Source organism: Antechinus flavipes, chromosome 4, assembly GCF_016432865.1.
Source record: "Antechinus flavipes isolate AdamAnt ecotype Samford, QLD, Australia chromosome 4, AdamAnt_v2, whole genome shotgun sequence".
Lineage (NCBI taxonomy): Eukaryota > Metazoa > Chordata > Mammalia > Dasyuromorphia > Dasyuridae > Antechinus > Antechinus flavipes.
The window spans coordinates 187,125,642-187,149,058 of NC_067401.1; the positions used below are offsets into that span (position 1 = coordinate 187,125,642).

Sequence of the window (23,417 nt, forward strand, 5' to 3'; positions counted from 1 at the left end):
GAGAGTGGAATTGCTGGGAAGGATAGAGCTTGAGGGATTGGGGAGGGGAGGTGCAGGGTTACAGTGTCTACACCTCTAACTGAGATCTGTGATCCCAGCATTACATCAAATCTCACACAGGAGACAACAGATTTCATAGAGGCAGGGGCAACCTAAAACAGGGGTTAAAAAAAAATGAAGACTACTCTATGATAAGCTCTTGACCTCCCATTACCACCCACCACCAAAATCCTAGGAAACAGCCTATCCTACATACTACTCAAGCTGTCCTGATGAGACTTCATATCTATTTCTCTATTCTGCCCTACCTACTCCTCTTAATTTGATTTCTGAGCAGTTAAATGGATCTAGCTTCATATCTAGTTCCTATCTAGCTTCAGACCCTTAGAAGCTAGCTATTTGACCCTGGGCAAATCTTTTTGAATATAGAGTGGAGATAATAGTATCTACCTCCTAGGGAAAGTGCTTAGCATAGTACCTGGCAGATAGCAGACCCTATATAAATGTTTTGGTGCTTATTATTCAGTGTTGTCTGACTCTGTGACCCCATTTAGGTTTTTCTGACCTGAGTGGTCTGCTGTTTCTTTCTCTGGCTCATTTTTACAGATGAGAAAAACTGAGGCAAATAGAGTTAAGTGACTTGCCCAGAGTCATACAACTAGTAAGTGTCTGAGTCCAGATTTAGCTTAGGAAAATAAGTCTTCCTTACTCCAGGCTCAGCCCTCTGCCCATAGACTATTTATAGTACTATAGTACTAATATAGTACTATCTTATTTCACATTTTATTTTGTTTTGTTTTTTTACCTTGGCCAATGTAGAGGTGCAACTTTCTGCAATTTCTAGTCTTAGAAAATTGCATGAAGCACAGAAAAGATTAACTGTTTTGCCCAGGGTCACATAACCAGTATGTCAGCCATATTTTTATAAAGGGACAGGAAATAGTTGGTAAGGAGGGGCCAGTGGCTTCTTCCAAAAGAGATAGAAACCAGATCATCTAATGAAAATGGGAGATGGATGAAGAGACAGGAGAACTTGGACAGAATAAAGCAGTAGAAATAAGAAGGAAACTGAGCATCATTACAACCCTGGATGGTAGCAGAAGCAATAATTGCTCTGGCCTAGCCAGACACCATCACTGAGGTGAGTGAATGAGTTGGGCAAATAAGTTTCCATTTCTATCCCCAAGAGAGGTGGAAGTGAGGAGAATATTTTTAGAGGCCCATTCTGAAAGGGGCAAAAAGAGGGCAGGATAAAAAGATCAGAAGAGCATATTCCCCAAACATACCACCCTTCCTGTCCAAGGATTTGGATATCAGAGCACACTCCTCCATCTGTTCACCATGTCACTGTGATATGAAACACAGACACTTATATACCACATAGTCTATCATAAGACAGATCCTCGGTCACTTACCAAACAATCCCTCTGGGGATAGAGATTTGAGAAAGGAAAGAGACAGGTTAATGTATAACAGGAAATGGAGTCTCACCCAAGAGAAACCGGAGGCCAGAGTACAGAGAATGCCTGGACTTGGGTAGCTGTAGGGAGTGGGGGAGGCATGTGGCAGGATGGGATGAGGGAGGGAGAGGGTGTTTCTGTGTGGGCCCCAGGGCAGTCTCTTGGATTCCAAAAAAAGCATCAGAAACTTCGAGAAAGAAGCAGTTAGAGCAGGTGGGAAAATTAGTGCATGAGTGTGCCAAGGGTACAAGGAAAGGTGTAAGGTTTAGCTGTCTGAATAGGAGGAAGCCAGATGGAGAAGGGAAAATAGGGGCCAACCTTCTAAATTCACCACATCCCAACCCCCCTCACTTGTACCTATATCTTCAATCACACTCTCATTTGGGACCCAGAGGTCAAAGTCTGTTCAACCCCAGAAAATTGATTTTACTGCAGAGAAGGGGTGGAGTGGGAGTGGGAGGAGAGAGGGGTGGAGTTTCTTGATGTTTGACTTATTTCCCACCTCACCCCCAAACTCATTTCCCCAGGAACCCAAGGGGAAAGTGTGTGCATAGTGAAAACAATCACAAAGTTGGAGTTAAAGCCCTAGTGAATTGTTTTCTTGAAGAGAGGACCTAGTTGCTAGAGCTAAAGGGGACTTGAGGGCTTGTTCTCAGGCACAGCACTGAGAAGACACCAGAGGAATGGAAAGGGTTCGAGGGTTCTTCAGGAAAACGGTAAGACTTTTGGAAGCTGGAGAAGAAATGCTATTCCCCAACTCAAACTCACCCCCTTCCCACAACCTGAAACAATATGCATCCCTATGCCCAATTTGTAGAGTATCTCACCCCTAATGGTCTTTCCTCTGGTACTTCTGTCTCCTTCCAGATATCTGTCTTCTAGTTCCATAGACTTCTGATAGCCATAAGCTGGAGTATCTTAAGAAAACTTGTTTCAAAGAGTTCTAGAAAGGGGAAGCAATAGGGGAGGGGAAGATGTGGAGGGAAACTTGTTCATAATAAAACAGGATTCTAGAGGCCAGACAGTGAAAGATAAGGACTAGGAAGGGGTAGGACTAGTCTGGATAGTAATGGGAAGAAGTTTTGAAGGAAAGTGTCCGTAGGAGAGAGAGATCTTGAGCTCAGGTGTAAGGTCAAGGCACAAGTTAACAGATGAACACAAGGCAGCCTTCAGATTATAGTAAGGGAGTAAATGGTGCCCCTAGATGCCAGTTTCTGAGAAAGTCTCAGCTGCCTCAACATAGTTATGGTTTTGTGTGCTTTCCCTCAATCTTCTTTGCTCCCTCATTTTCCTGTCCTCCCCTATCTCTCTGTCTTTTGTCAACTCCCTATCTTACTCCAATCCCACCATTACACCTCTCCCTCATTCTTTATCCCTCATTCTCCTCCCCCAGCCCATTCCCCTGATTTCATCTCCATTGTCTTTTTCCAGTTTCCTTTCCTACACCATCCACCTGTCTTTTCCATCTCTTTATCTTCTCTCATCTCGATGTCCTGTCCCTCATATCCTTCTCTTATGAAATATCCTCTCCTCCCTCAATTCCCCAAAGGCTTTTCCATGGATTTCTGTCCATCTATCCACTCATCTCAAGGTCCCTCTGCTCCCAGAATCAAGAGCTGTCCCACCATTTCTACACCATCTACAAACAAGTAGAAGAGAACCAGGGAAAACAACTGGAGGAAGATGAGAAGCAAGAGGAAGAAGAAGATCCAGCTGCTTTCATCATGAACATGGAGCTAAGGACCACAAACCAAAAGGGGCAAAAGCAGGGGGAATCTGGGAGGCAGAATCTGACTCCCAAGATAATTACCCACTTCATACTCATCAATCTCTTTGTCTTTATTGTGGGTGAGAACACATTTCCTGCTATGGCACTGGGATGAGTTTGGGAGGTGAGGAGAGGACTTGATGATACAGTGGAAGACCCAGAAAGGAGGATGCTAAGTCAGGGATTTGGGGAAAGTTGCAGCTCTGGACTCCCAAGTCCTGAATTGGGAGAAGCAGATGAAGAGTGAACAAAGAAAGAGTAAATGGTATGGGGGAAGAGCTGATTTCTTGAATGCCTCAGTCTCAGGAGGGTGGAATAAAGGAGGGTAGAACACAGTCCTAGAGGCAACCCATATGTATGGCAGGAGATGGAAGGAACTCAAATTCTGAGAGAGGAGGGAAAAGAAGAGGAAGCATTAGACGGAAATCAATCACTTGACTTTCCTTATCCCAGCCTTCCTTTTAGCCTACTTTGCCTTTCGAGATTCATGCCATTCTTGTAAGGATTCTGTGTCAGAAGTGAGTGATGAGTTAGGCTATGATCTGAATCCAGACACCAGTGGTTCCAACCTATACTGGGCTGACCTTCGGGAGATGTTCCACAAATACTTGGGTGAGGAGCAACTGAAAAATTCTATCCGGTAAGACCCAGAATTGGATCTTTAGCACTTCAAATAGAATCTTGCACTTCTCCTAGCCAGAGACTCCTATCTTTTCTTCCAATGTCATGGTCCCTGTCTCGTTTAACTTCAATTCTTGGTATCCAGGCAGTCCACTCTCCCTCATTTCAGTTAATGTTCACTGAGAAACTGGGTACAATATACTGTGTAATTGCTACAAAGATGCAAATAGTTATAACTTGGCCTCAGGACTCAGATATCCAGAAAGTACACTGCTTTTGGCCCAGATGACTGCTATCTCCATGAAATAAAATGGCTTCCTATTGCCTATTAGTAACTCCCTTGGAAATGAAAGCTGAATTGCTCCCTTTCCATTTTGACTGCATCTGTGTTTGTGATTGATTTCCTTTTCTCCCTTTCCCTGAATAAATCACACACACTATTTTTTCCTACAAATGAAAAGAAAACTAATTACAGCTCAGTTGTGGATAATGATGATGATGATAACCATAATAATAACTACTATTTATACAGCACTTTAAGATTTGTAAATCACTTTACAAATATTTCATTTTAATCTCATGAAATCCTGGGAGGTACTTTGCCTGCCTTCATAAAGCTCATAGTCAGTTAATGAGAGTTTCATAGGAAAGAGATAATGATTAACATAATAAATATAGGAGCTAAATACAGAAAGGAAGTGTTCTGGGGATAAAAGATAGGAATGATCTGAGAGTGGTCAATAAGGCTTTATGAAGTTTGGACTCATGGTAGGAATTTAGATAGAGAAGAGAGAAGGCCAAACGACAGAAGTGATGATAGGGTAATCAAAAGAACATAATGGGACTCAGTAAGATGTGTTCAAAAAACTGTGTGAATCAATTTGTTGAAGTATAAGATTTACATTACTGGTCATTCAATAATTACCAAAACAAACAAAAACAAAAAAAAAACAAAAAAAAAAAAAAAACAGAGAAAGGCCGTTTAACATGAACACAGCCCTTAGCATGAGAGATGTGGCTCTTGCCTTCATAGTAAAATGGATCTGGTAAATAGAGAAGGGTGAGGTGACTTATAAGGCAGACTTTGAAGAGGGTCAGCCCTTTTTATGCACTTAGGTTTCCAGGAAACCATATCAGCATAGTCTGAGAAGAACAAGAAGCTGTGTCAACAGAGAACTTGTGCTTTAGCCTCCAGGCCACTCTAGTCTTGGGGATAGCTTTCTTGCCTTTTATTGAAATAATTGGTACAACCTACATGGTAGAATTGATCCTTTCATACAAAGTTAAGGAGTTTGGAAATTGTAAGGCTCTTAGGAAGAAAATTACTTCACACTGAAGCATACTTCAACTGCTACCTCCTCTGATTGAAGACCTCCAATGAGGAAAAGCTCAACACCTCCTGAAGCAACCTATTTCACATTTGCATAGCTTTAATCATAAGAAATATTTTTCATAATATGAAACTTATTTAATTTCTTTAATTTCTTCCTATACATTCCTGATCTAGCTCTCTGGGGCATACAGGACCCAGCTTACAGCTTTTGAGATTCAGAAGGGACTCCTAAATGTTGGGGGTCGCAGACCAGTGTCATTAGGTGTCTCAAAAGAATTCGCAGGCTTGAACCCATATCCAAGTCAAGAGGCAAAGTTTATTATAATTGTAATGCCAATTGAAGCAGGCTAAGTTCCAAAAAGAATCTAGCAAAGCACCTGGAACAAGGAGACAAATTTATCCAGTTCTTCATGTTACTGATATGCTAATTTTATGACCTAGAGGTAGAACTGAGGAATGGTCTCAGAAATTTGGTTATCACAGACCAAAAGATTATGTATCTGACAACAATGTTTGTAAGACTATTCTAAGATTTTAGAATCATTGACAGACAAATTTAGAACAATAGCACTCAGAGGGCCTCAGGATTCCTAATATATTTACCCTAAATTCTAAGGAAAGAGATTATTATTATATTCCCAGAAGATTTTTATAAACATTGTCAGATTGTTAGAATAATGACCCCTCTAAGGTCAGGGGTGGGAAGGGGGACCTCAGGAACACTGATTCTAAAGCTAGGAGACTTTAGAATCATTGATAGATAAGGTCCTTAAAATTATTGCTATATTCCTCCTAGAAACTGTACTATGTCAGTCTTATTTATCCATACCTTTCAGATGCCTGAAGCTAGCTATCCTGTCTCCCTAAAATCTTCAGTTTAAATATTCTCAGTTCCTTCAGCTGTTTCCAGACAATATGGATTCATTAATCTATCAATTTCTGAATTATGTCCAGCTGTTTAATGATCCTCCCTCAACAGTGAGAGCTCTTTTGGTATGGTGGGAAAAGCCTTGGATCTGGGTCAAGTTTTCACTTCAAAATCTTCCCTCAGATATTAATTACTTTTGTCATATGTAAAATAAGGGAGTATAGGTAGCCTTTGAGATCTGAGAAAGAGAGAGAGAGAGAGAGAGAGAGAGAGAGAGAGAGAGAGAGAGAGAGAGAGAGAGAGAGAGAGAGAGAGAGAAATCACCATTGTACATGGCAGTGATGAAATCAGGACCAGTTGGTATATATCTGACTTTTCCTCCTATCTCTCCCACTCATGATGTGCAGATTGAATATCCAGGAAAGGGAGAAGCTGAAACAGAAAGATTGAAGTGGAAAGAGCCCAGAGACTATAGAACCAGTTTTAAGATCAAGTTATTACAGTAAATCCAGGTGCAAAGTGATGAGGACCTGAGCTAAGGTAATTGCAGTAGGAAAGGAGAAGATGAATAATAAAGATATTTGAAAAAGTAAGATGATAAGAGTTGGTAAGAACTTGGATTGGATATAAGAGATGAAAGAGAGGAAAGAATCAAATGTAACTCCTAGGTGTGTAGTCTGGGAAACTAGAAAAAAGGGAAGCTAACATTAACTGAAATGAAGTCTTTGGGAAGGACACTTGCTTTTCAGAAAAAGTTGAATTTCATTTTGGACATGTTGAGTTTGGGATAATATCTTTAGAAGATGTCATGTAAAGGAATAAAGATGTAAACATGATGGTGATGATAGTGATATTCATCCCACAAATAACTTGAAGATGGATTCTTTTGAGATGAATTTAATCCTATCACTCAAGCAGAGATTTAGTTCTACTTGGACAATTATCATAACTTGCCACAAGTTATCCAAACAGTGCCAACTTATATTCCAGCTTCAAGTGACTCAAAAGAAAAATACTCTATAATCATATTTGCTACAAGAAAGAGATATAATATTATATATTAATATCCCCAAAATATGCTCTGTGTGGATTTAAAAAAAAAAAAGAATTAGATATCTATAAGTCTAATAACTGTCTAGGTTAAATTGCTGAGTTCACATGTGACTACTCTTAAACGAACTGGGATCTGAGCACCTTCCCCCAAAACCCCATTCATCCCAGAACCCTTGTAAAGGAGAACTGTCATTCATCACTCTCCCCTTACTCCCTACCTACTGGGCTCCAATATTATAGTCATAACTCAGGGAAGAGGGGCATCCTCATTCCATATTCTGAGTGGTCCCATACTCCCACTCTCTAGGTTAATGGATACATAACCTTGGCTTATCAACAAATGACTCTGAAGTCTTCCAGAATGCAACAATTCACTGCAGGCAAATCAGCACTGCTTCTCTGGCTACAAAGCAGGAACATCTTGTTTATTCCTCCTGGAACCTCCAAGGTTTCAGGCAATTGAGATTTGTATCCCTCTTTCAAGGCAAACCTCTCTCATGCCAAATGATAACTGGATTTGACTCTCTCTCTGTTCTTATGTCTCTGGCAGCAATGGCAGCTCTAGCTGCATGTTCCAGCCTACTTTTAAAGGACCCTATTAATTTTTATCTTTTTATGACAGGAGAGGGTTATACAATCAGCTATAAGATTAAGTTATTACAGTAGTCCAGATGCAAGGTAGACCACTCCTTATTCCTCCCATGCTGGACATTTTCACTTAGCTTTCTATGGTTTCATAGATGCAAAGCCCTAGGTGACCAGTTCTCCCAGAAAGACTATATTTTGAAGGAAGAATTACCAAGGTTTGACAACTGATAGAATCTGATATGTCAAGAGATAAGGAAGAGCCAAATATTACATTTCTTTTTTTGTTAAGATTATCAGATCATGAGAGAAAGATTATAAGAATAGTTTATTTGTATTTCAGCAATACTTTTAGCAAAAATTTTCATAATATTTTTATGGGCAAGATGTATACTGGTGAAGATTAGGACTTGAAACCGAATGATATCAATAATTTTCTTTAAAAAAAAAATCCAGAAGAATCGAGCAAAAGGACCTGGAAATCTTTAACATAGAGAAGACTTAGAGTTCGGGACCCCAGTAATACCAACAATTTCCATGTACTTGTAGGACTTCCCAGACATGGAGGTCAGTCTGTGGGAAGGTATGTAGCAACAGGAAGGATGTTTGATTGGGCTGTGGAGATCATGAAGGAGTAGGAAAGGTAAATTAGAGTCAGGTGGTAAAGGGCTTTAACTATCAAAGAGGGGAGTTTGAATTTGGCTTAGAGATAATAGTAAACTGGCGTTTACTAAGCAGGGAAATGGCCTGTGCTTTAGAAGTGTCAATTTGTGGCTATGTGAAAGATAGAAAAAAGAGAGGAGAGATCAGAAGCTACTGACATGATGACATTAGCACCACTGGCAGTGGCAGAACTTTAGCTAAAGGATAAGCTTAACAATACATAATATCATATTTCCATAAAGATTTCTAAGATTTATTAAGGTACTTTCCTATTAACAATTCTGTGAAGAATTCTGAGCAAGCTGCTCTCATTTTTAAGTGAGAAAACTGAGAACTCTGGTTAAAAGACATGCCTAACATTCATGGTTAGTAAGATTGAACCAAACTCATACTCAGTTCTCCTGTGGCCAGATCTTATGTTTTTCCACTATACCTCAATGCCTAGGAACAAGAAATGAAGAAATCATTCATAAAATCATGGGAATCCAGAAGCATATTGATATAATCCAATATAATAATTATATCAATATGTAATTGATATGATATTGTTTAATCATTTCAGATTCATGACCTCACTTGAGGATTTTCTTGGAAAAGATATTGGAATGGTTTGCTATTTTCTTCTCCAGTTCATTTTACAGATGAGGAAACAGACTAACATGGTTAAGCAATTTGCCCAAGATCACACAGCTAATAAGTGTCTGAAGTGGAGCCAAATTTGAACTCAGAAAGATGAGTCTTCGAGTCTAGGTCAGGTAAAGTGGATACACTTTGCCATCTAGCTACCCTATAACGATAATAGCTAGCATTTATGTAGTATTTTATGGTTTTCTAATCTCTTTTCAAATCTTGTGAGCCTTATAACAACCCTAGGTGCTAATGGATTATCCCCATTTTACAGATAAGGAAAGTGAGACAGAGTGTTTTTAACTATCCTAGGTTACATAGATAGTGTATCTGTGTCCGAAGCTGAATTTGAATTAGGTCTTCCAGACTTCAGGTCCTCCTAGGTTGCCTATTATATTGGGGGAGTTCCAAGACACCCAAAAGAAGGAAGGCTCCCTCATGAAAACAAAAAATCTGGCATTCAAGAATCATATTAGGTTGTGCTAGATAAATTCAAGCAATAAAAAGACTGAAAAAACTAGAATTTGATTCCTTTAAGGAAAGCTTATCAGGCTATATATTATAATTTGTTCAGCTACTTCCCATTGATGCAAAAAAATTTGACTTGAAATGATTCCCTCCTATTGTGATTCTTCCTCTTAACTTTCCTCTCTTAGTATCCATCTGTTTCTAATAAGTTTAATGTAGTTTATACTATTTCTTTGTGTATGATGTGTTCAGTCCTCCTTTGTCAGGTACAGATAAGAGTGAGGTTTATCTGATGCCCACTCCTTCCCGTAATCCTTCTTCCATTTTTCTTATATATTTCAGTCATGAGAAACTTTAAATACCACCCCATTCTTCCTCCTTTCTACACAAATATATTCCTTTTACTCTCCTCTTTCTTCCACCTATTAAAATCTTAATGGGGAATCAGAAAAGGCTTCCTGTATCACATGAAATTTTAAGTCAGTCTGAAGACCAAAAGGTGGAGATGAGGAAGGAGAGCAATCCAGGCATGACAGATGTCTAATGAAAATGTCAGTCAGGAAATTGAATTTTCTGTTGTAAGGAACAATAAGACTAGTATCATTGGTGATGTGTAGATAGAGCCCCAGGCCTGAGGTTAGGAAAATTCTTTTTCTTTTCAAATCAGGCCTCAATCAGGCCTCAAACACTTATTATCTATGTGACCCTGAGCAAGTCACTTAACTCTGTTAGCCTCAGTCTCTTTATTTGTAAAGTGAGCTGGAGAAGGAAGTGGCAAATCACTTCAGTATCTTTGCCAAGAAAACTCCAAATGGGGTCACGAAGAATCCGCCACAACTGAAATGACTGAACAACAAATCACTGGAATGTAGAGTATGGAGTGGGTGGGATAGCCTGGGAAGAGAAGAAAGTCAAGGGGCAAAAAGAGGATTTGATACTTCTCTATCCTGAGTTTGTTGAGTAGAAGGGAGTGTCATGGTCAGATCTATGATTTAAGATCACTTTAACAGCTGAGTGGAGAATGGATTGGAGTGGAGTTAAGACTTATGACAGGCAGATCAACCAGCAGGCTATTGCAGTAGTTCAAATGGGAGGTAAAAAAGGCCTGTATTAGGTTAGGGTGTCTCAGAGAAGAGAAAGAAAGCATATGAGAAATGTTACAAAAATAAAATCAAAACCATCCCCTATGGGGGTAAAGAGTTGAGGATGACACCTAGGTTTTAGATCTGGGAGTTGAAAAGATGTTTTGTTTACCTAATAAGATTGAATGTTGATGGTGTCCTCCTTTCCTATTACCCATAGAACTTCTGGCTGTCTTTTGTGCAGATTTGGGATAGAAGTAATATATTGGAGTTTCTTATTGGATTTTTTTTTTATCATCATGCCCTCTGGTATAATTTTTAGGTTTGGAGTAGGTATATGGGAACTGGGGTGCTTGTCTCTGTTCTGGAAGTCATTTTGATTTGAAGTACCCCTCTTTATAAAAAGGGGGAAAAATGAAGCCCAGAAATGTTAAAATGAATTATTTAAGGTTTCATGGTTCATATAAATAGTATAAGTGTTTGAGCAGTATTTGAAATGAAGTCTTCTCACTTTATATTCAACGTCCTTTCTATAATGTGATTGAGATAGAACCCTGGGCACCAATATCAGGGAATGATGATGGAATCTTGAAGATCAAAAAAACTTCTTAGATCATCTGATATACTCTGGACCTCACAAAGAATACCCTCTATGATTTCTATAGCTAGTAATCTTCCAGCTTTCACAAGAAGACTTCTAGGGGACTTTACTGTCTTATGAGAAAGGAAGAAAAGAAGGAAACTTAACATTTATTAGGTACCTACCACAATATGTATGTAGCACTATGCTATGTGTTTTGCAAATATATCATTTGATTTGAAGTAGATATTATTATCTTACATTTGAGGAAACTGAAGCAGTATGTGACTTACCAAGAGTCACATGAGTAGGAAGAATCTGAATCCAGCTTTGAAGATCTTCCTGATTCTAGTTCCTACCTCCACTAGTTGCCTTTAGGTGACTTGCAGGGGATGGAAGTAGGGTTGCTAGTAGACAGCACTAAGAATTCAATCTTGATCTCCAGACACCTTCCCCCCATTCCTGCAAACCAGCCTTCTTTTTACTGTACTGTTCTGTAGAATAGATTTTCTGGGGGTCTGGGGAACACAGTGTGATATAGTAAAGACAATTCTTGAACTATTGTCTCCAAATGAAGCCTATTCCATCATGAGGAATCTGTCGACTTCAAAATCTTCCTGACCTGCTTTGCATATGGGCACTGCCTCCTAAAAGAACACAGTCACTAACCCTCTTCATAATTTCATCTCCATCCCAAACTGACTTTTGGCTTTTTCCTATGGGCAAGACTAGGCCAATCTGCTAGCAGAAATACTGCTCCAGCTGTTCAGGGATGCTGTGCCCTATGATGGAAGAAAAGTTCAGTCACATCAGTGACACAGCCAGGACTACAACTCTTTACTCATAATTTCCTACTAGGAGAGGCAGCCAGGTGGCACAGAAAATAGATTGCCAAGCCTACAGTCAGGAGGTTTTAAATTCAAATCCACTTTACTACCTGTTTGCCTCAATTTCCTCTTCTGCAAAATAGGTATGATATCAGCACTTACCAAATGAGATAATTTTTGTGTAGTGGCTGGCACATAGTAGATGCTTAATGAGTACTTATTTTCTTCCTTCTGTCAGAGGGCTAAACAGTGGAAGATATAGGAAGGCAGCTTTTTGCCCACTATAAGGACATGCTTCTAAGGATTAGAGCTGTGCAACAACAGAATGGGTTGATTTCACTGTGATGTTTCTATTACAAGAAGTATTCAAGTATATCGATTATCTAGGAAGTTGTAGAATGAGTTTTTGCACTGGGTAGAAAGTTGACCTCTAAGGTCCTTCTCTTACTTTCACTTACCCATCTGTGAAGTGGAAATAATATTTGCAATAAATCTCCTGGTTTGCTGTGAGAAAGGTGCTTTATAAATCTTAAAGCAATATATAAATGTGAATGACTATTATAATTATGACATGTCTAAAACTGAGGGGTTGAACAGAAGATAACAGAAATGGATGACAACTTTTTGAGGCTATAAATTACATTAATGATCTCTATTAGTGGATGGATTTCCCCACATCAATGAAATCCCAAGTCTGAAACCCTTCTCCCCCATGGGGAAAAAATACTTGCAGTTTTAAGCACAAGAAAGTATGGTGGCTCTATTATCAGAAGACGGAAGTCAAGAGGAGGTTTCAAGTCATAATCAGTTTTAGGAACTTGTGGCTCATTCAAAGGATATCTAGTAGTTGGAGTTACAGGACTGGAAAGACTCAGAAAATGTAGATTTGGGAGATGAGCATTAAAGGGGCAGTTTTTGTTGAATGGTGAATAGAGGACTAAATGACATGCTGGTATTGTGGAGAGCCAAAGGATGGGGGGAAATTTTGTTTTGGAGTTGAGGAGATTTGAGAATGTTTAATGGTGAAAGAAAAGGAGTGGAAATTGAAAAGAACTGAGAAAGGGAGTGATTTAGCACAAAAGAATTCACATTTCTTTATAAGAAGCAGATATCTAATCCTTTAATGATCATCTTTTGCCCAGAATCCAAGTGTCCTGCCCTTCAGCCTCCTTTTCTTCCCAAACAGAAGTATCAGCCTGCTGGATCGATTCTCAGGTTCCCCTGGAATGACTACTCTTTCTCACCAAATCCGAGATATGTTCTCCCAGCAGAAGCTAGACCATGTGTGGATGGATACCCATTATGTGGGGCTGCAGTTTCCAGACCCGTGAGTTGGGAGGGTGTTAGACCTGATCATCTTTGCTCTGAAAGAGAATATGGGCTGATAGAACATGGGGACTAGGCAGAGGATGAGGGATGGGAGGATTCTGACTTTTTTCTCTTTGCAGGATACGGCCAAACACACTGCATTGGGTTGATCAGTCTGGCAATGTTTTGGGAGAGTTACATTTGGAGGATCCTGATGTCTATTGTCCCTACAGTGCCAAAGGCAGTGCTATTGTAAGGGGATTTCCAGGGGCCCAGATGTTTTTTTCCAGCCCCACCTACATCCCTTTAGTTTCTAGATTCAGACAAACTTGTTTTCTAGACTCCCTACCCCTCTCCTGGTGCCCTTTGGCCTCTTTTGGGTCCAGAAGTACTACCCTCTAGTTCTACACTCTTCTAATTCCTTATATGAGGGCCAGGCTCAGGGTGGGGATGGGAGAGGAAGCTATTGACTTGGTCGCTGTCTGTCTTGCTGGACTCTGTAGGGAGGACTCATCTATGCCAACTATGGGAGACTGAAGGATATGGAAGCTCTCCAAGAGAAGGATTTGGACCCCAAGGGGCACCTGCTACTGATGCGAATAGGACATGTTAGCTTTGCAGAGAAGGTGAGGGACCTCTCTGAGACAGTGAAGATTGAAAAGGGGGGACAAAACTAGGCAACAGAGACAGACCACACAATCCTACCAGCTTCTACTCCTTCCCAACAAGTTTGCTAGAATTAGAGCTCTTATCATAGAAAGCTAGTAGAAAGTAGAGGGTGAAAAGAAATAGAAAAGAGCCTTGGACTTGAATCAATAGACTCAAACTTGAGTTTTAACTATCACTCAACAGTTGTGTGAATTTAGAGAAATCTAAGTTTTAATCTCTTTGAACTTCAATATCCTCCTCTGTTAATGAAGAATAACAATAGTCCTCACAGATTTCTCATGATTGCAGATGTGAAAACACTTTATAACCTTAAAGTGCTGCATAATGTGAGCTATTATTGATTGTTGTTTTTATTAGGAAGTAAGCAATGGAAGGAAAATAGAAGGAATCAAAAAAATCTCTTTAGAAAGAGGAAATAACTTATGAAGAAACAGGGAAGTAGTGGCTGTTATGGAAGTAGGAACCATATAGAGAAACTGGAAATAGATTTTGGAGAAATAAATGTGAGTACAGGAAACAGGATGTGGATTCTTGAGGTTCAGAAATGGAAAACATGGGGATATAGCAAGGATTCAGGAGGGTCTGAGGACTGGGAATTTGGATGCATGCTGATTTAGGAAAATGATGTTGCCTGACTTTTATACTAGGTATCGAATGCTGAGGCCTTTGGGGCTCTGGGTGTCCTCATTTACCCAGATCCTGCTGACATACACCCAGATCCTCACAGGAAGCTAAGGCTGTCTAACCACACAGCTGTGTATGGACATGTGAGTCTGGTACCTGGGAATCAAAGGGTCATTCAGGACCCTGACATCATCAGAAAGGAAGACCAGGCATGAGGTCAAGTCCAAAATATCTAGATTCTATGATTTATGTAGGAGGAAGACTGGATGGGGAATGGGAATAGGGAGATAAATATAGGGATGATGCTCAGTTGTGTTTCTATACTTGTCAGATATGCCCCAATTCCCCCCAACAGGTTCATTTAGGAACAGGGGATCCCTATACTCCTGGCTTCCCCTCCTATAATCAAACCCAGTTCCCACCTGTGGAATCCTCTGGCCTCCCTAGTATCCCAGTACAACCCATCAGTGCCAACATCACTGCACAGCTGCTAGGGTGAGTAAGGGGAAGGCAGGGAGGGAAAAAAAGCCGTTATTTCTGCTTAGTCACAAGGATGACAACACCCAAAGACAGAAAACACCTGTCTTTTCTATTTTTCTCTTCTTCTCAGTCCCATTCCATCCCCATTTACCTCTCTGTGTCTCTTTCTCTCTGTCTCTCATTTCTATTTCCCTCTTTACTTCATCTCTGGCCCCTCTCAATCTTCAGCTCCTAGAAACAAAATCTCTGCAACAGGTCTATGACCTTTTCCCTCAACCCTGTTATTTCCCTGGTCCTGTTCTAGAGATGTCTTGTCTCCCTGACTTAGTTCATGCTCCTAGGAAGCTATCAGGCCCCAAGGCCCCCCAAGAATGGAAAGGGACTCTTTCTGACACTCCATACCGACTGGGCCCTGGACCAACTTTGCGCCTTGCTGTCAACAATCATCAAAACTCAACTCCAATTGTCAGCATCTTCGGCTGCATTGAGGGTCACTCGGAGCCTGGTAGGAGATGTGGGCTTTGGTTTAAATTCAACTTCTAATTTGCACTTAAGTATATGTGTTACCTATGCCAGATATGTCTAAATGGATTGTCTAAACAAATGTTCTGAGGAAGGCACTGGTATAATCTGAAGTCTGGATTATCTATGAAGGGGAAAAGGAAATAGAATAGTAGGAGGGAGACAAACCAGAACACAGCAAGGCTGAGTACTTGGCATTCTTTTTCTTGGTCTTCAAAAGGGGTATCAAACTAGAATTATATTTATCCATCCCATTATATTATTGGTTTATGAATATATAGATTCAGAACAAAGCTACTTTCCTGGCTACTTTACCTTAAATTGGAGAAAGTTGTTCCAATCTCAAGTCTACCATCTTCCCCTTTTCTCATTAAATTTTACTTAAAAGTAGAATTCTACTATAAAAGACCATCACAAATAGAAAACAATGAATAAACCCATTTTCCCAAGTAGAGGGCAAATAGAAATTAGAGTATTTATATAATTTTAAATATAAGGGAAATGCACAAAAATGGCTCTTTATATGGTAGTGAGATGAGATTCAACCAAGACAGAGGTCCTGATTTCTTTCTCCAGTTACTCCCTCCTCCCCAAAGCTGGAGTCAATCAGCTGAGGAGCTGACCTTCCCAAAGTCTCTCTTTCTGTGTTTGAAGTTGGTCTCCCAACTCCTAACTCCCCAAAGATTTTAAAACCATTGCTCTTCCCCTGTCTATGTGTATTTCTGTATGTCACATTGGAGGATAACTGAAAAAAAACAAAACAAGACAACCTATCTATTCTTTCTTAGGTAGCATTAAAGATTCAAATCTAACCCCTTTACTTCACACTTTTACTCTTTGTTCCTGCCCCAGATCATTACATTGTCATTGGGGCCCAGAGAGATGCCTGGGGTCCAGGGGCAGCCAAGTCTGCTGTGGGCACAGCCATCCTGCTGGAGCTGGTGCGCATCTTTTCTACCATGGTGAGGAATGGTAAGGCCAGGGCCAAGATACTAGGATCATGGAGGTAGAAAGCGAGGGAAGGTTCAGGAATGAGAAGTTTCCAGGGTCCTAAGAGGAGGTCTAAGGACAGAATTGGGTGAGGCAAGAAAGAGGGCTTGGAGGTATGGTCCAGGGAACAAATAGGGAGAAAAAAGTTAAGATCAGGGGTTGGAAAGGGAGGTGAAAATACTTGGGAGTATGTGAAGAATTAAAAGCAGGACAAAGTGATAAGTCTAGAAGTGGTCAGTTAAATAAGGATGAGAAAGGTAATTACTCTTCCTCAGTCCTTTCTTTCCCAATCATCAGGTTTTCAGCCTCGACGAAGTCTGCTTTTTGTCAGCTGGGATGGTGGTGACTTTGGGAATGTGGGAGTCACTGAATGGTTGGAGGTAATGAGCCAGAAATTGAGAGAATCTGGGGTGGGGGTGGTCCTGGGTGCTGAGTAGGGTTTGTCCTTAATTTTCTCTTTCCTTCAGGGCTACCTCACCATGTTACACCTCAAAGCTGCTGTCTATGTGAGCCTGGACAATGCTGTGCTTGGTGAGCTGAGACCTAAGCTTCCCATGGAAAAAGTTAGGACTTGAGACCTGAATTTAATTGTCTTCATCTCTCCACTTCTCTCCTCAGGGGATGACCAGTTCCATGTGAAAACCAGCCCTCTTCTCACCAGCCTCATCGAGAGCATCCTAAAGCAGGTATGAGACACAGATCTATAGATTATTAAATCTGAAAGAAACACTAGAGGATTTGAAAAATGACTTGTCCAATGCCACAGAGGCTAGAGAAAACAAAAGGAAAAACCTAGGAAAAAAAGAGGGGGGGTGTTCAGAGGTCTAGGTAAAATATCACTGAAGTCTTTTCTTCTAACCTCTCCTGATCCAGGTGGATTCTCCCAACTATAGTGGTCAAACCCTCTATGATCAGGTGGTGGTTCCAGGACATAACTGGGAAGCTGAGGTGTAAGTAATAGGCCTCCAGGGGATAGGATGTTCAAGTCTGGAATGGAAAGGGAGGGAAAGGAGAGGAACTGACCTTGGTGGTAATAGTAGTGCTGATATCCTACTGGGACCTGGAAAATCTGAGGAAGGAAGTGTTTTCCATTGTTGGATACTCTCGATCATGCCTCCCATACTTAGGATCCGGCCTCTGCCCATGGATAGCAGTGCTTACTCCTTTACAGCTTTTGGAGGGGTCCCTGCTATTGAGTTCTCATTCACTGAGGTAAGCCTTATCCCAACCCCCCCAACTATGTCTCCTCTGTCACAACCCCATAATTCTAACCTTACCCTCCATTCCATATCTTAGATTCATGGTCCTATCAAAACTCTACCCTTACTTCTGTATCCCTAGCTGTTATGGACCTTGTTCTTCCCTATCTTTTGTCATCAGGAGGGCCCAGCTTACCCCTTCCTGAACACTAAAGAAGACACATATAAGAATCTACATGGAGCATTGCAAGGACGGCTGCCAGCTGTGACCCGGACTATGGCCATGGTAGTAGGTCAACTACTCATCCGGCTCAGCCATGATCACCTGCTACCCTTAGACTTTGGCTGCTATGGTGATGTCATCTTGAAGCACATTGGCAGACTCAATGAGTTCTCTGGAGATCTCAAGGTTAGAACCTAGATATCAGTCCCTAGCCATTGCTGAAATTTCTTCATTGAATCCTGTTTTTCCAACTCTCAGTCCCTATGGGACTTGGTCCTGCCTCTATTTCTATTTATTTTCATTTTTCTGAACCTGTGTCTTGATCCCCCGCCTTTACCTTCTCTATGTCTTAAAGTCCCTAAATTATACTTCTGATTTCCTTCCTTAGCATCCTGGCACTATTCTTAGCCCCTTTCTACTCTCTAGGCCCGGGGCCTGACCCTGCAGTGGATCTACTCAGCGCGAGGAGACTACATCCGGTCAGCTGAGAAGCTGCAAAAGGAGATCCACAGTTCAGAGGAGAGCAATGAAAGATTGATTCGAATGTACAACGTCCGAATCATGAGAGTGAGTCAGACTCACATGTTAGCCTTATCCTAATCTCTGAAATATACAGCTTCAACTCCAGCAACCTCAGTTAACAGTATTATTCCTTGACTGTTATTGCTTCTCTTCTCTGCTTTTGGGTCTTACATCCCAAGTCTCTTCTTTTGACTTTTTCCTATCTTCATTTTCTTTCTTGTGCCTAACTCCAATCCTACTACTACCACTTCCCTGTTTGTTTCCTATGTTTATCTCCCCTCCCCTTTCCCATCTCTTTTCTCCAATTCTTTTATTCTTCCTCCTTTCCCTACTTGCTTATCTTTCTTCTCACCCACCTGGGATCACTAGGGAAGAATGAACAAAGAGAAGAGGGTCAAGGATTAAAATATTGAGATTTGGGGAACATCCAGATTTGACAAGGATTAAATTATCGAAGTAGAGAGAATATTAGGAAAAAGAATCAGGGCTACACTCAAAGAAAGAACACTGGGAAATGAATATAAACTGCTTGCATTTTTGTTTTTCTTTCCGGATTATTTATACCTTCTGAATTCAATTCTCTCTGTGCAATAAGAAAACTGTTCGGTTCTGCACACATATAGCGTATCTAGGATATACTGTAACCTATTCAACATGTAAAGGACTGCTTGCCATCTGGGGGAGGGGGTGGAGGGAGGGAGGGAAAAAATCGGAACAGAAGTGAATGGAAGGGATACTGCTGTAAAAAAAATTACCCTGGCATGAGTTCTATCAATAAAAAGTTATTTTTAAAAAGTGGGGAAAAAAACAAATTAATAGAAGAGAATTACCAGGCCTTGACATTTGTCTCATCATTGCATTTATTTTTTTTAATTTAAATTTTATTTTATTTAATAATAACTTTGTATTGACAGAATCCATGCCAGGATAATTTTTTTACAACATTATCCCTTGCACTCGCTTATGTTTCGTTTTTTCCCCTCCCTCCCTCCACCCCCCCCCCAAGATGGCAAGCAGTCCTATATATGTTAAATATGTTGCAGTATATCCTAGATACAATACATATTTGCAGAACCTAACAGTTCTCCAGCTGCACAGGGAGAATTGGATTCAGAAGGTAAAAATAATTCGGGAAGAAAATCAAAAATGCAAATAGTTCACATTCATTCCCCAGTGTTCCTTCTTTGGGTGTAGCTGTTTCTGTCCATCATTTATCCATTGAAACTCAGTTAAGTCTCTTTGTCATAGAAATCCACTTCCATCAGAATACATCCTCATACAATATCGTTGTCGAAGTGTATAATGATCTCCTGGTTCTGCTCATCTCACTTAGCATCAGTCCATGTAGGTCTCTCCAAGCCTCTCTGTATTCATCCTGCTCATCATTGCATTTAAAGGTCTTATTATGTTCCCCAGATTTGTGTCTTCTGATTTGCTGATGTATGATAAGGATCTCAGAGCTTTTATTCCATTGCTCTACTTTTGAAATATCTGATCTGTAGCTTAATTCTCTTATATCTATTGTCTCCCCAAATTATAATATGAGGTTCTAGAGCAAAATACTTCTAGGACACAGATTACCTTATTTTTTCTGTTTGTACCTCCAGTGAGTGACCCTTTGGCTCAGAGATTTCTTCTTGTTCATAGACTGGAAAGATATTTCCCTCCTTTCTTTAAAAAATAATGATATGAATTTATATATTTAGTTAAAGTACCCTCGTGGAGTTTATTGTTTCATATAGTTTATGATAATTAAATAAATCTACCCTATACTGAAAAAAAAAGAAAAGAGAAGAAAAAGAATCAGGGAAAGACATCTACCCTTAGGCAGGAGAAAATTAAAGAAGAAAATTAGGAAAGAATAATGCCAAAGAAACCAATACAATGAAATTCAAAGAGGATAAGGAATGAGAAAAGGCCATTGGATTTTGCAGCCATTCAGGGAAGAACTGGTTTAGAAGACTAATGGGGTTTGAGTTGTGGTTAATGAGGGTTGCCCTGGAAAGCTCAGATTGTTTAAGAATATGGAGGGGGACATTAAATGGAATTGGGAAATGTGAACAAGGAAAATGGGAGAGAGAGTCAGGATAGCTATAGAAACAAGTGGGGAAGTGAGAAGTACCAGATTTCCTATGTGACACCAGGCAAATCTTTTTACCTTTCTGGCTTCTTCATAAAAAAGAAAAAAAAAAAGGGGGGGGGGGGGATTTGGCTAGATGATCAATGGTTCTTTCCAGATCCAAATTCTAAAAAAAAGCAGGGGAACTTGAGAAAGCATAAAGAGCTGGAAAGAATTAGGAAAGTACTGGAGGGAGTTGGGAAAACTAGGCAAAGAGAAAATGACTAGTGTTGAGGTCTAGATTTGGGGTATCTAAATGAAATTAGGGTTTGGCTGAGGTCTAGTGGCAGGTTTGGGGTACAGGAAGTCAAGCAAAGGTCCCCTGCAACCGCCCTTGCATTCAGCGCAAGGATAGGGCAGCAAATGAAGTCTAGGAGCAGGGCGAGTCCCCAATAAAGGCATTTATTGGCCCAAAAGCTAGATTGATAAAAGAGGTTTTCTATTGGGTTTGGAAGCAAGGTTAAAGCATATTTAAGGAAATAGGTGAAGGTAGAGATAAGGAGGGCACTAGACAGAAGGTCCAGTGGACAGAGGGTCCAGTGGACCTGACATGGCTAGCATGTGGGACCTCTGCAAAGAGGGGGTCCCAGTGTGTCCCTTTTATAATGGGAAATTTAGCTCGAGGGGCTTTTGGGTGTAGCCCCAAAGTTGGCTCAGATCCAGTTGGGGGCTGGGACAGGCCTGGATCTTCTATTGGAATACAAAGGGACCAGGATTTGTGAGTTAAAGCTTAATTACATTAACTTGGGGGGGGGAGAAGAGGGGGGGTTTGGGAACCACAAAGAAAGGAATCTTTCCCACATCAACTAGGAATGCCTGAGGGAGACTGAAGCTGTGATATTGATGGGGTGGTTAAAGTAGGGTTCAAGAAGAAAAATGATCCTCTGCTTTCTCCCTGACGATTCTCTATTCCCTTGTGGCAGGTAGAATTCTACTTCCTATCCCAGTATGTGTCACCAGCAATCTACCCATTCCGCCACATCTTCCTTGGTCAAGGAGACCACACTCTGAGGGCCTTGCTCGAGCACCTGCAGCTCCTGAGGGGTAAGAGGGCTGGGGCTGGCTCCCTAACATATTCAAGACCTCGTTTTGAAGAGGGCCTATTTCGACGCCAGCTGGCTTTGCTCACTTGGACTGTGCAGGGAGCAGCTAATGCCCTCAGTGGAGATGTCTGGAACATTGATTAACAACTTGTGAAGATGAAGGATCACAACACCCAGTCTTATATATCTCCCTTTCTCAGGACCATCCATTTTCTAGACTTATTCTAAACCTTCTTTAAAAGTCTCCTTTTCTTACACATCCTTTTCCGTTAAGTTCCAGCATGTTAGCCTGCTAGTTAGCTGCTGATCCCAATTCTTATTTTGCCCCCCTTCTTTTTTATAGTGTAAGAGAGAGCAGTAATATGTGATGATCATACAGTTGAGAGCAATATTTGCTCTTTCTTATGGCCACTTTCCTTTTCCCAAGTCCATGCCTTCCCCCCCAAAAAACAAAAAAAAAAACAAAAAAAAAACAGAGGAAGAGGATTCAAAGTCCAACTTGAAATCCTGTTTTTGTGCACTGGACCTTCTCGTGAGCTTGGAGGTCCAGGTCTGCCAACACTTTTCTGATGGAGAGAATCTGAGGATAGTCCTGCCTTTCCAGAGAAATCACTTTCCTGGCTTGCTTAGAGCTCTCCCAACAAGCCCTCTTTTGTCCTATCCACTTTCATTCCTTGTCTTAGGAAGCATTTCTACTTTTAATGCCATGGATCTATTCAATGACTGAGGATTTAAAAAAAAAAATTATTCTACTAAAAATCACAACACTCGACAAAAAGCCTAGAATAGGGGAGGGAGCAGGGCAACCAAGGAAGTGTCTTTCCTTTTTTATCCCAGTGACTATTGTGATTAAATGTCTGTATGTTTTATATATGTGTACACCTAGGTAACAAAATTGGCCATGAATAGCCCTCAAACAAAAGGCTATTATTATCAATTCAATTTCAATGAAAGTTTATTAAGCCATATGCCTGGGGATAACAAGAAGAATCCCTGTTCTGTACTCCTGGCATGATTTGGACAGAAGGTTTGGCTCCCTTTTCTCATCAAGGGTTTCCTCCAAAAGGGGAAGTTTAAAAAAAGAATACTCAGTTACAATATGAACTGGGTAACTGAATCCTTTGTTCCCATATAAAAGAAATGTTAAACATATTTTTTTTTTTTTTGCATTTAACAAAAAGAATTAAAACAGGATTCTGTAAAAACTTAGAGCTACTATTAAAATCTGTGGAGAGTCTGAAACTGTAATGCCAGACAAACTGAGGCAAGATAGAATTAGAGAGTTTTTAATATTTTATTTGAGAGGGAGAGATTGTGTTGGGAGCAAAACAGGATCCATGTTTCCCCAGGACTAGATTGTACCTGCATCTCAAAGAATCCAGCAAGGAGTGAAGAATTCCAGGGATTCTTATAGGGCTCCAGCAATCATCGGGAAAAAAGAAGGGTGTGGTTAGAGCTCTGTTGAATGGAGACTTCTAGGAATGGACCATAATTCAGTCCTAAACGGTTGGGGGTAAGGACCATAAATTCTGATAATTTAGAAGGCTCTAGAAGCCAGAATGTCTGGTTCTGAGGATCCCACAATCTGCATTTTATGGCTCTATGGAATGATAGTAATCAGGGCTAGTTATTTCTGTCCTAATTTATATCAGTTCTAATAGTCAGGAAGTGAGGTTGCCATTGAGGCAGAACAATTCAGGGAAACTGAAGTAGACAATTTAGGGAAACCAAGGCAGAACAATTAAAGGAAACTGTGGCATAACATTACCTAATCTCAGAAGGT

The 23,417-nt window shown here is 40.5% G+C and overlaps 1 protein-coding gene across 1 annotated transcript; it reads left to right on the plus strand.

Moving 5' to 3' along the window:
- Positions 1–8: 8 nt before the first annotated feature.
- On the plus strand, positions 9–22,843 carry TFR2 (transferrin receptor 2). Its single transcript, XM_051995994.1, has 18 exons — positions 9–2,176; positions 3,068–3,308; positions 3,682–3,868; positions 13,122–13,262; positions 13,384–13,495; positions 13,747–13,869; positions 14,560–14,679; positions 14,892–15,031; positions 15,358–15,521; positions 16,391–16,510; positions 16,826–16,908; positions 16,996–17,059; positions 17,147–17,214; positions 17,402–17,478; positions 17,656–17,740; positions 17,909–18,136; positions 18,377–18,517; positions 21,515–22,843. The coding sequence occupies exons 1-18, from the start codon at positions 2,144–2,146 to the stop codon at positions 21,776–21,778; spliced, it is 2,391 nt and encodes a 796-aa protein (XP_051851954.1). The 5' UTR covers positions 9–2,143; the 3' UTR covers positions 21,779–22,843.
- The last annotated feature ends 574 nt before the right edge of the window (positions 22,844–23,417 follow it).